At 37.5% G+C, this 13,472-nt stretch overlaps 1 protein-coding gene across 1 annotated transcript in view; it reads right to left on the reverse strand.

The window, feature by feature from the left end:
- The window catches only part of prg4b (proteoglycan 4b), a 13,890-nt gene extending 2,963 nt beyond the window's left edge, over positions 1–10,927 (reverse strand). Inside the window, exons 1-12 of the mRNA XM_059341144.1 lie at positions 10,731–10,927; positions 10,566–10,644; positions 10,144–10,260; positions 9,117–9,239; positions 8,511–8,564; positions 7,149–7,208; positions 6,739–7,035; positions 5,263–5,985; positions 3,997–4,083; positions 2,733–2,869; positions 2,341–2,497; positions 1,403–1,510 (exon numbers count right to left, since the gene is read on the reverse strand). Coding sequence (XP_059197127.1) covers positions 1,403–1,510; positions 2,341–2,497; positions 2,733–2,869; positions 3,997–4,083; positions 5,263–5,985; positions 6,739–7,035; positions 7,149–7,208; positions 8,511–8,564; positions 9,117–9,239; positions 10,144–10,260; positions 10,566–10,632 — 1,930 coding nt within the window. The 5' untranslated portion in view covers positions 10,633–10,644; positions 10,731–10,927. The remainder of the gene's footprint in view (positions 1–1,402; positions 1,511–2,340; positions 2,498–2,732; positions 2,870–3,996; positions 4,084–5,262; positions 5,986–6,738; positions 7,036–7,148; positions 7,209–8,510; positions 8,565–9,116; positions 9,240–10,143; positions 10,261–10,565; positions 10,645–10,730) is intronic.
- Positions 10,928–13,472: the final 2,545 nt, after the last annotated feature.

Consider the following 13,472-nt stretch of genomic DNA (forward strand, 5'->3'; position numbering starts at 1 on the left):
CAATTGAGGAAAGTAAAATGCAAGCTGTCTTACTGTCCTCTCCTGTGTGCTCAGCTGCTGTAGAATAAACCACAACTAGAAAATTTCCTCTGGGGAAATTCTGAAAGGGCCACGGGGGGTACTGCCGGTGTGTGTACACTATGATGAGATTCTTCAGAGATTTCAAACTATGCCCTTTAACCTCCTCACACATGCGTGCGTGCGCGCGCATGTGGGAGGAGTGTAGGCATGTGTGTGTGTGTGTGTGTGTGTGTGTGTATCTGTAATCACATCAAAGATCAAAGGCAATCAGATCAAAGCAATCAACAGAATTAACTGACACCTGCCAATGTCCCAGAAGAGTGACAACAGCCAGAGGTGGACAGATTTTCTGGCCTCGAACAGAAAGCATTTTTGGCAAAACCATAATACCTATCATTGATCCGACTTCACCTTGAGCGCCCTGAGTTCTTCCTGAACGTCTGTGAACGTATGTTTTTTTTAAAGAAAAATGAAAAAATAGCTTTGTTAGAGCGATCTAAAAAAACTGTTATAATTCCCTTTTTCAGAAATCTTCCTGCGTTTTTAATATGGGAGCCAATGAGGCTGTTGTTGTGTGTTGGTGGCGCATCTGTGCGTCCTACGCCCAAACTATTTACTACTATTTCTCAAAAAATTATCATGGTCATTGAACAGGGATTGATAAAAAACTATATGACCTATCGAAACGTGGATTAATACACCAATACACAAGACTTGTGTCTACTGTTTAAAGTTTAAATGGAGTCTCTAGGTGAAATTATCCTGGAGAAGTAGACATTTAAAAATCTCCAATTATTGTTCTTTTTCGCTCATTTTTTTCGGCCGTCCCATTCATTTCAATGCAAAATTTTGGGCAGTTTTTCACGACTTGCGTCGCAAAAAATTCATATTCTGTAGAGAAAAGTAATAGCACACCGATCCCGATCAAACCGCACGTTTTGATATATAATTTGTCGTGCAACTCTTCAAGTTGTAGGACTAGTAGCGGGACAAAATTGTGTCTGGAAGAGGAAGAAGAAAAAATCCACAGTATAACAGTAGTTATACTGTTACTCGCCCCGAGCACTGGTCCCTACAGCTATTGCTGTATGGGACCAGTGCTCGGTGCGATTGCCCCTAATTAATAAAAGAAAAGTTCCTGTGCACACTGGGGTACTTAAATTAATGCTATTTTATTAATAAATTACATTAAAAACATAGATAATGAAGCAAAAATGTTTAACATCTTTGTTTTTAAAGTAATTTTTATTTATTAATAAAAGTGTGTCTATTCAAGTAGACCTATCCTGGTATGTACTGGAACTTTTATTAATTTATTGTTTATTGGGGGGTTTCAGTTCTCCTGTCCTACATATTTTGTTTTCTTTTGTTTTTTGAGTACCTGCTTGTCGAACCATTCGGTTCCGGATTGTGTAAACGGCGTACTGGACTTTCCTTCGGCATGTTGGACTGGTGCCAGACTGGTATGAATATTTCTGGACCAGTCCACCTGGAAGAAGCAGACAGGAGCCAGTTTCAGAATGCATTCAGTAATTCAACACATACATTAGCATACAACATACATAGCATGACATACAGTGCAAGATTGATTAAATATAGACATTTCTCCAGGTAGATGCGTAAACACAAGAGCATGCGTGTGAATGAATATGAGTTTATGTATGATACCCGTGTAGGGATGGCAGGTATCCCACAAGTCTTCATTCAGATTTATGAACTGAGTTTATGCAAACCTCTTCTATGAAAAGAACTCCAAATTCTTTCAACCACAGCTAAATATTAATATGGTAATTTGATTATATTTTATTTAGTTAATTAGTAATCAGTTTCCAACTTGATAGTTTAGTAACTTTAAGACTGTGATGGTGACTGGGATGTTGCCCCAAGGAACTTTAATTTATCTAAAGTATTCATGTTAATTTTGTCAATTTGTCACATACTTGACAACCCGTGAGAGGCAATTTGTATCTGTAATCAGATAGAGTAATTTCTTAGTATTAGTATAATGTTCCCCTGACTTGAATTTATCAGCTAACAGTTAATAATAGCCTACCAACTGCTATTTACACTATCAACTATTTGATTTACTGTTACTTTATTTTTTTGTATGTTATATAACTGCAGTATTGCCACTAAAATAATGATAAAGATAATACATTTGATTTGAAAATCACTTTAAGAGGTGCTCTAAGAAAAGAAACGTAAAAACAATAACTGTAAAAACAATTTTGATAACGATATCAAAAGAATTTCTTAGATTGCAATTTTAAAAAAGGAACTAAAAAGATGAAGCATGACTGTGTGACGGCAGTTCATCACCTCTCTTGAAGAAGTAAACTGCCTCCCTCCTGCTCTGGTACTGAGGCACAGACAGAGCAGCTGTGATGTGACCTCGGAGTCCGTCAAAGCCTGTTTCGACGACCTTTGGATAGCTGGGGTCCAAGACGTCATTTTCAAATCTCCAGTACTGGGATCCCTGCAAAAATAACAACCCGGAAAAAATAAACCTCAGGCAACTAAAATACACCTGTCCAGCTCTTAACTTCTGAGAGGAAACGTCAGATCAGAGAAGAGCCGAGGTTGTATATTCAGCAGCAGGAATGCATCTCGTGTGCAGAAGGTCTCATCCATGAAATCCCTCAAAAATTCAGCTTGGTCAGTTGCATGAATTGGTTTTGGATCAGATACTCATCTGACGTATCTCAATGTACCTTGAAGATGTATGTTTTGCCCTGGCAGTTGCAGCGGGTGAACACAGTGTCGATGGGGGACGGGATGCCCCACACCTGTGTGATGCCACGGGCTGGACCAGCAACCATATTTCTGTCCAGAACCCAGAAGTAGTGTCCTGAAAACAGTCACATAGTAAGTGTGGTCCACTGTGCAATATAATTTAAATGATACGACTAAAAACTTCAAATTATATTTAATTTTTAGATTTTGTGGACTGTTTATTTTATTTAAGATCATTTACTAAAACACCAAAGTCCCAATAACATTTTTTAAAATACTCTATTACAAGTAAAAGTCCTGCGAAATTAAATCGTATCATCAGCAAATTGTACTTAAAACATCAAAAGTAAAAGTACTCTTTATTGCAGAAAATCAGCCCCTGTCACTGATAGATTATTCTATATTATTACATTACAGACATCTTTACATTTTTAATACTGATACATTAATATGTAAGTAGCATTTTATTGTTTTAGCTTGTCCTGGTGCAGCTAGTTTTAACATTTTATAAAGACTTTATATAGATATTTTATATATTTTTTATTATATATGTTTGGGATTTTTTTTTGTTTGTTTTGTTTAAGACTTTATATTCAGTTGTTTCCAACCTTTAGGCCTGGCCCCCAAGAAAAGATCACAACATAAATTGTGAGATGAATATTGCATAATTTTACCTCGGGCTCGTTTAAATGGAAATCCCCTTTTCATGGAACTACTAACAACTCAAGTTTTTACACAGTTATTGTATTTTGGAAATTCATCATAGTTTGTTGGGTTTTTAAATGTAAAATCTGAATTTCAAGTGTAAACTGCAGTTGTGAGATAAATTTAATTATGTGAAAAAAAAGTACAAGATTTCCCTCTGAAATGTTGGTGAGGTAGACATATTAAGACTTTATTTCATCTAAATAACTGGTTGAAAATGTGTGAACAGATTTATAAATTTTATTTATAAGAGTAAATATGGAGAGAAGTATTGACTTACGGATGGGTCTATGTATGTGTAGATCCACTGATTATTATGGTATTTTAATGTTTAAAGAAACATTTATAAAAGAGAATTAAATGGTGGCCGTTTGTTCTTTCTCAGTAAATGAAAAGAAAAATGTGAGTTCTTGAATACTTAATTCATTTCCATCACTTCTCTCTTGTATGTCCATTAACTGGTATTTGGCTTATCACATGATACAATCATTAGATTAATTATTAGATGTAATGATGATCTGCCTGGCTGGCACTCACCTCTGAAAACCACCATTGTGCCGTTCCTCAGCGTGGTGACTCCACTCACTGGCCGCCCACTGCACAGATTTGTATCATTGTTGTCATCTGAGAAAAAAAAAATACAGTTTGTGAGAAAAAAGACCATCTGTTTGGATAAACAAGCCATAAGAACAGAAAGCATGCAGTCACAGACTGAGTTCCTGGGTGTTAAATATAATTTTGTGCTCCAGGAGCTGTTTCCATTCTTTAAAGTGTCCTTAAAGCTTTATTTACAATTTCAAAGGAGTGATTCATTTACAGTCTGGGAAAACAGCCACCTCCGTCACTTCATACAGTGGAGTGTATGAAGCCCATTTCAGCCTGAGGCATAATGACAAAACAACCGGGCTCATAAAGCAGCCGAGAGCAGTAATCATAAATATAAAGGCCTCCATTTCTGCATTAATGTTAGACTTTGTGAAATCATTTAGATTACAGCAAAGCCAAGAACAACATTTTGATACTTGCACTGCAATTTCCCTTTGTAGATGAACCCATTTGTGCCCAAAGACTATATTTACAGCAGTATGATGAGAAAAAAATGCCTGAACATATATTGTGATTGGTCTAAAGTCTTAAAATCAGTTACTTTGGGTACGTATCTACGGTGCAACTTTTACATTTTTAGTTCAAATTAAAAATCTCACTTTTATTATTCGTCAAAGTCACTTTAAAAAGTCACTTTTTAAATTTGTCTTAATTGTGCTTTAGTAGTTTCTGAGATACAGCCATTTTCCTATAATAATATATGGGAAGAGTTCATCTGCAAAAACACTTGATTTAATTTTTAAATCCTAAATGAATTGTTGTTTTTCTTTTGTTGTTATTGTTGTTGTTGTTTTGCTGGAGTCCAGGCAATATCAATTTGACTTCTGTTGGGTTGTTTCAATGAAACATCTCTAAAGCTAAAGGTTCTCTAAAGTTTCGGCAATCCTAACCACTGCACCACCGTGTAGCCCCTACTGTTTTTTACTAAATTATAATTAAATATGTAGAAGAAACAGAATTCCCATGTGCCAAAAGAATAATTATAACCTAGTATGATAAGAAAAAGGATTTTTTCCACCAAACAGTTCGACTGACTTTGGAAATGTATTGTGCTTTGTGCAAACCCAGAGAACACTTCCACCAAAGGAAATCAAAATTTCAGTAGTGGGCACAAATGGGTTAACAGAATGAATCATTGAGTTTTTTTGTTTTCTCTGGATGTTTAGAATCTCAAACAATGACATAAACCTTTCTCACCTGCTTGGTAGTCTCTAGTGTCCTCTATCGCCTCAGGTTTGGAGCTGGGTTTAGCCGGAGTGGGTTTAGCCGGAGTGGGTTTAGCCGGAGTGGGTGTAGCTGGCAATGGCTCGTATGGGTCAGGCTTGTCCTGGGGTTTAGATGTGGCTTCAGGTGCTGTGGGTTTGGTCGGGTCTGGGGTGACATTTAGCGTATCAGCAGTGGTTTCTCCTGCTGTAACGTCATCCTGCACTGCGTCTGTGGATGAGGGACTATGGGTCGTCAGCTCCATTCCTGCAGGAGAGTCACTGACGGAAGGATCTTGAAGGTCTTCCAGAGGAGATGGAGGGCTGGTTGTGACGGTGTCTGAGCTGTTCTCAGTAACATCTGGTTCAGGGTTTTCAGTGGTTTTCTCTGGGATCGGTTTCAGGTTCATCATCGAGGCAGTGATGGTTGTGACCTGAGAGTTTTCCAGGACTGTGGAGGATTCCTGGGGAGGTCTGGTGGCTATTGGGGCTGCAGAGGATGCTGTGTTGGAGGGTAGGGTTGCAACTTCTGGTTCATCAGAGAAAGCTACAGCCACATCCTCAATCTGCTCTACCCCCCCAGTCTCTGGGGTGTCACCTCTCGGAGGATGCTCAGTTTGGGCTGCTGATGTTGGCTGGCTGGAGACGTGATCAGCTGATGTTGTGGGCTGAGGGAGAGTCGTTCCTGTGTCAGATGAGCTGGAGGCATCACTGGCATCTGAAGGAGAGCAAGAAGCATGTTAATACTGACAGGAGAGCCACGAAAGTAGCTAAACCAGAAATATATGAAGCTGATGATTGGGCTGACATTATTTATATATTTACAATGGACAGAATTACATTTACGTTTTATATTGAATTGCAACAGGGCAAGTTTTTTTTTTAAATTGTAAAGTTGGCTTGTGTACATCACATCTGTATGGCCATCATTTTTCATCATCATGTAAATTATCTGTTAATTTACTTTTTATTTCCTACAACAAAGGGCTCGGATAGAACAGGATAATAAGTCCTATGAGAATTATTATATTGTCTCCATGGATCTTAGTATAACTCAAAGAGATGATAAAAAAAATGTTAATGAGTTGTCAATTTAAAGTGACAGCTTTGAAAAATAAAAACTTTAATAAATGAGCAGAAATGTAATGTTTTATACACTGAAAGCTTTGATAAGCATGTAATGGATCATCTTCCTTCAATCTCCTAGCATGGTTGAATGATGATTTTTTTTCTTGCCTTCTTCAGCCATACATGAACCATTTCTCGAAGACATCATTGGTTTCAGCAGATAGTTTGCCGTTCTTGCCCTAGGAGACTAATATTTGGTGCAGAGGTCAAGTGTTTTACGTTCGGTGTGTGTGAATGCATTAACATGTGGATTCATGTGCGTATGTGGTTGCAGCCATAGTGAATATGTCCTTCTTTATATAGTCTGCCACCCTCCAATTTGTTCTCTATAGACATCACATACCTGTGCTTTCTGTTGGGGCTTCTTCAGTAAAGGGGGGGTAAAGGGTGGAGGGGTTGTCTTTGGCCTGCGTTGTTGCGTCATCTGAGAGAGTCGTCTGTGTCTGAGGGAGGACTGTGGATGTCTCTTTACTGAACTCCAGAGCGTCTGGATCCTGTGTGGGTTCAGCAGACATTTGATCCAGCAGGTCAGCTGTAGATGATCCGTAGCCGCTGGTGCTCTCTGGGATTGGACTTGCCTCCAGCTGCCCGTCTTCATTGTTGGAAAATTCATCTTTGGGAAAAACCTGGCTGTTCATATCTAGAGGAATATGACAAGCGGGAAAAGGTGCACACCTTAGTGTCAAACTCGTAACTTTACTTTGGTGGAAAAACATTTAGTTAGATTTATTATCCATGCATGTCACTGCTCACCATCACTGAGATCGTCTTGTGGATATGATGTTGGAGTGACCAGTGGAATCAAATTGTCATCTGTGGGCAAATAAGGCAAAATCAAATATACTTTTTAATTAATTGCAATTGTTAAGACACTATCTTTGTTTTTCCTGCATTTGTTTTCTCGAGCGTGCACATCGCTGACTCTAAATGTGTTGACATTCCAGACGGAAATGTCACCACATGTCTTCCTCCTGAGAGAGAAGTAACACGGACGCAAGAGCATCTCCACCCACAAAACTATTCCAAGCCAGCTACCAAATTAAAACCTCCAAGAAAATGTTCTGTCATCCTTTCTTGGCTTCGTTTAGTGCTTTCCTCTCTTGTGACTGAGCCTGTGCCCGTAACCCTCCTACACACTCATGACAACACTGTGTCCTTGTGTTTCTTTTGGCCGGCGGGGCTTGTGCTCTTGGCTTGTTCTGGTGAGACTTGGCCACCAAAGCAAACCACAGCAACAGAGGCACAGTGTGGCTGTCAACCGTAAACCTCTTCCTGCGGGCCTTCTAACATATGCTGTATTTAATCCACAGAATTCAGCTCATAAATATCATTTCAAGTGTTATAGTGTATAGATTTGTTAGATTAGACCACCATATATGAACTGATATAGAATGAAACATTAAGATATTTTTCCTAAACTATAAAGCCTTTTGTTAAAAGTCATGACTTTTTAAATGCATGAATCTGAAAACTTTTCAGAGGCCCCTGGCAGAATGCCACAGACCCCTTGAGGTCACTGAACAACACTTACACCAAAATTTTTTTATTTTATTTTATATTTATTTATATTTTATATTTTATATTTTATTTATTTTATTCCTTGTCGAGCGAGACTAATATCAACAAAGATCTGATATATCTGTATGTATTGGTATCAGCGTCTATGTTGAGCGATATGAACTGGTATGAAAACATTTTTAGAAAACACATAATGCAGAAAATGGAGAAATGGTGTCCAGCAGAGCATTGGACAGATAAAATGTTCTTTCCTTTATCACCTAAAGACAGTTTAACGCGTGTAGGACTGCCTCTTCATGGATAATTATAAGGTTGGTAATGTAATATATTGTATAATAAGGTTAAATATGCTGAAGGAAAGTTATTTATTTAAGCAAGCAGTCTCCTGAGCACCGCTACAGAGTCACATTGGTGCAAAATTAGCACAAAATCCACATTAAAAGAGGGTCTTTCTTTATTCTATCTCATAAAAATCCTTTTATCCACTGCCCTATCAGTAAAAGGTGAATTTTCCCCTCTAAAATCAGTATCAGCTTTAAAAAATCCCATATCATTTGGGCCCTACTTCCTTGAGTGTAGTTAGAAAAGGATAGTCACCTGCATCGTTTCCTTCGCTGAATGTAGAAGGTGTTGCTTCAATCACAGTCGGCTCTATTATAAATAATAATGAATAAAAGTTAGAGAGTTAACTGTAAAAAAAAAATGCCTTAACTCCTAATTGAGTGAAAATATAGAAAAAAACAATCTTTTATCTAAGTCAAATATACCTTTGGGTTTGTTATCATTTAAATTATCGCATGAATTAGTCTTCACTGGTGCTGTTTCACTGGCTGCTCCATTGATTTCTTCTGTGGTAGTTAACCGAGACAGAAATTATTGTCAAATTTAACCCAATGCAGCAATGCAGATTACTGCATGCATTGCATGCTGATCCACATGCGGGTGGACATGCTGTGTCAGACTGATCCTGGCTTTTTTGCACTTTACCATTCATGCAAATGTTTTACTTTAAGATTATAACTGTTGCATGACAGTGAAACTGAGAGAGGTGAGGGCTGACTGTAACATGCAGCCATGCTGTCACACAACCTATATTTGCTGATCATGTTTCAAATGACCACCAAATATCAACAGAAGACACATTATGTGGTGCTACTGATAACTGTGGAGGAAATCATGCTGACTTTATTAGACATTTCTTACCTTCTGCATCACAGTGCATCTTGTAATCAGTACAACACTGTTTGTACTTAATGCAGTCAGAGTCGCAGCTACACAGCCGGCCTCTTTTGAAGCCTTCTCCACATCTTCCTTTACATGAATTTTCTGTTGCACACAAACACAACAAACATGTACAATAAGACTGAACGGTGTTGATTATATCAGACGGATTTCATTATTACATTTTTCATGTGGAACATTCAGCCAGTGTTGCTCCCGTAAAGAATGGGGATTGGTAAATGTCAGCACAAACTTGGAAAATAAGTAATTGAAACACTAAAAAACACATTTGATGGTTCATTAAATAGCTGGAAGTTTTAGAAAGAACCCATAGAAGAGAACAAGAGAAGGAGCTCATTTGCAAAAAGTGATAACTCTATTTTGATTTATTTTCCTTAGTCTTTTTATTTTTTTCTGCGAATATCCAGGGAATATTAAACAAACTGCTGTTGGGTTGTTTTTCAAATTAATCAGAAATAAATTAATGTGCACGAGTTTAGAGTCAACTTTTTTTCCCCGTTATGTGTGTGCAGGTATATGCAGCTGTACTGTATTTCTGTATATATGTATGTATGTATGCATGTATACCGTACAGTATATATACATGTATGTGCACATCATACTAGCAGAGTTTATTTCACCTTTTCTCATTCATGTTATTTTCTTTCTTTTACATTTACTGTTATTTTTCTTGTAGTAGTATTATTATGTTTTCACTATAAAACATATAAACTATGCAGGGATGCTTTAAGTATTAAAAACATCATATGTAAGGAAATTTATGACAACTCCTGCAATATAGTATTTTAACACACACACACACACACACACACACACACACACACACACATACACACACACACACACACACATATTTGATGAGTATAAAAATGCCATAAGTAAAACTAGATGTTCGGATTTTAGAGATTGTAGGTTGAAATAAGATTAAAAAAAGATATGACTTTATTTATCCCGCCGTGGGGAAATTTATTTGTCACTGCAAACTCACTTGTGGTGCACTGGGCTTCAAAGTCTTTGCAACACTCTCCATAAAGCAGGCAGCCATAGTCACACTGGCACATGTAACCCCTGTAGTACTCAGCACCACATCGACCTTTACAGCTCGCTGTTTATGAAAAAGAGCACATGGAACCAGAAAAAAGTCAGAGGGACATAAGGTCCAATAACATCGTAAGGACATAGTGTGTAAATAATACAACTGTGCCAGATATTGATCTCTGAGGTAGTGACAAATACAAAACATACAGGCATTCCCCCTCTGGTAAATAATTATTCACAGAGTGAAGAAGTACAAGAACAGAAAAACACTCCAGGAAAATACCTTCATTATAAATAAAAAAACATTCTGGCAATCAGAATAGTGAATAACACATTTCAGTTCAAATCAAATGTCACACAAATGATACTCACTCTGAGCAGCACTGAGTGTCAAGGCACACACCAGCAAAATAACAGCACAAAGTATAGTGGAAGTCATCCTTGTGTAGATCTGAAACCCAGCATGAGACACACAAAGAATAAATAAAGAGTGCATTCATCCTGACAGATGAATGAGGGAGTGAAAAGGTGACCTACCTCGTTTGAGCCTCAGTCAGAATCCTGCTGGAGGTTAGACTCGGCTGCTTTTAAAGGGCTCAGAGAGACCGGCTGACTTCCTGTTAATTGGCGGATCCGGTCTAATTAAAAGTGTGATGATCTCACAGGGAGGGAGGATCCTACCGTTCAGACCAGACCAGACCAGACCAGACCATAAGGTCCAGACATCATGATCCCCCCACAAACAGCTGGAAGCACATCAACACACATCTGTGCCAGACAGCGGTCTGACTTCACACACTTCCGAGCAACAGAGGAGGAAAAAAAAGTGGTAGTGACTTGCTGTTCAGTCACAAACTGTTCAACTGGACACCTTGACATCCTCACAGACTGGGTTTGTCAAATCAAAACCATATGGACAGTCAAGTTCACTTTAACAGTCAGCTGGGTGGTTTATTATCCAGTATTTAAAAGAAAAGCAGTAAAAAGGAAAAAGATATATGAACGCTTGCAAAGGTAGAAGAAGTTTCAGATGATTTTCTTCATCTTCATCTATCTTGCATTTAAAATTTAGTAAAAAAGTATGTATTATCATCAAAATACACTTAAAGTATAAAACATTTTTAGTATTCATTATACAGACTGAGCCCCATCAGTGTTTTATTATAAATTAATGTGATAATAAAGCCTTACTTTTATATTCTAGCTGAAGAAGTGGAGATCATGGTTCCTGCTTTCTATACTTTTGAGCCTTAATGATGCATGATATGATATAAACTGATCATATGTTTTTTTTTAATGTTAATTCATAGTTGGAAAAGTAAAGCTTTGTAATTAATGTATTGGAGTAGAAGTTTACAAAGTAGAAGTTTAAAGTAGCATAGAATAGGAATACTGACTATTTACAAGTACTTTAATTGCATATTTAAGCACAATATTTTGAATTTTCTTATTTTACTTCTATAATTAAGTTTTGAAGGTAAGATTTAAAAAAACATTTTTTTAGAAACCGTAAGGCTTTAAAAAAATTCCCACCTCCATTAAATTACATTTAAAAAAAATGCAAATTCAAAAGTCATGTCATCCACCAAAAATAATTTAATGAACAAAGGATATTGTTGGCAAGCAACAGTAATCAAGCAATTGTATAAAATAAAATAAAATAAAATAAAATAAAGAGAGAATGTTTCTTTAAATGTTACTTTTCTTTTAAAATCAATTAAAGACAAACTATTGACTGTAATTAAATGTAAGGTCTGTGTCATCAATGAACAGATGTTTTCTGTTATGGTATATAATCAGTGAGTTTACATGCACTATAGTAACCTGGTAACTGTTGCCTTAATGCATTAATCCTCCAGTGTGTGTGTGTGTGTGTTTGTGTGTGTGTCTGTCTGTCTGTCTGTCTGTCTGTCTGTCTGTATCTAATAATTTACATTATTTCTACTAGATATAATGTTTACAGATCTACTATCGATACTTTTTCATCACAGGGGAACAACAGGCAGGATCCGTCAGAGTCTAATTACTGTGTTGATGTATTTTAATAATTTAGGGCTTGTCTGCACTGTGGGTATTTTGTGGTTGGAAGTGCTGATGGATCATATCATGCCTGTGGTATTTTCCCATCATGTCATGGTCCAATTAGAGGAAAGGGGCTCATTAGTGCGCTTGTGTCAAGGCAATAACGATAACAGGATCTGGTAGATATGACTGGGTCGAACAAACAGTCAAGAAAAACCCAGACGCCACTGCAGCACCATGAAAAGAGGAAGTATCAAGCCCTTGAGATCTTAAATTTAAAAACACTCACCCAGAGACAACTCATGCCACTGAGAGGTTGACTGGGTCAAGCTGGAAGTGTAGTAAGTAGAGTGATAGCGCCCCCTTGTGTTTGCAGGGAGTTTATTACAGTTATCCTCAGTCGCTTTGGTGCATTTCTCACATCACTATTTACATTTGCACAACAGTTAATGCATTTCTCAAAACAATTAGTACAAACTGCAAAACCTAGTTGATAACCTGCAAAAGCGTGTCACTCGCTCAAAAAATCAAAACTTGCTAAAAAAAAACGGATAGGTCTTCCTCAAAAGCAAGTATTCATGTCAATGAAAGTGTCAGTGTCATCAAGATGAAAAGTGCTGACACCATTGTTTATGAACAAGATAGTCAAATGTCTCTGTCATTTTTTCATTATGACAGTTTACTCTGTAAATGTTTTCCAATGCAAAAGAGTCAGATCTTGGTGATGCTACCTGAAAATGCTCAAGACAGCACTTTATACTAATTGCACAGCCGTTTGAAAACGACTGTAAAGTTACACATTACTGTATTTGGTGAGGTTACTGAGTACAACACACTGAATATGTATATATGTGCTCTTTGCAATTCTATTTTGTTCACAGCATTGTTCAATAGAAAAAATACACCGTTATTTACAACAAACATAAACTCCCTTTGGGTAGAGCTGTGCACAACTGTAAACAATATTGCAGTGTATATTGGAGCTGAACATTCAACATACATAGTACTGTATATCATTCATGCACATCCAGATGTTCCTCTCTGTCTGGCCACACCTTCATCTACATCACAGCCAATATCATCTCTTGCAATGCAGCGAGGAAAATATCTCCTCGAGTGGCGAATCCACCCACCCCCCCACAACCTCACCCTTCTTCTACGAGGCTGACCTTCCACACACTATGTCCTGCTTGGTTCATATATGCTTGTAAAGTGTTTATGGGTTTATGGGATTCAGCTCTGAGTGATTGTAGAGAA

This window comes from Centropristis striata, chromosome 9, assembly GCF_030273125.1.
Source record: "Centropristis striata isolate RG_2023a ecotype Rhode Island chromosome 9, C.striata_1.0, whole genome shotgun sequence".
NCBI classification, from domain to species: domain Eukaryota; kingdom Metazoa; phylum Chordata; class Actinopteri; order Perciformes; family Serranidae; genus Centropristis; species Centropristis striata.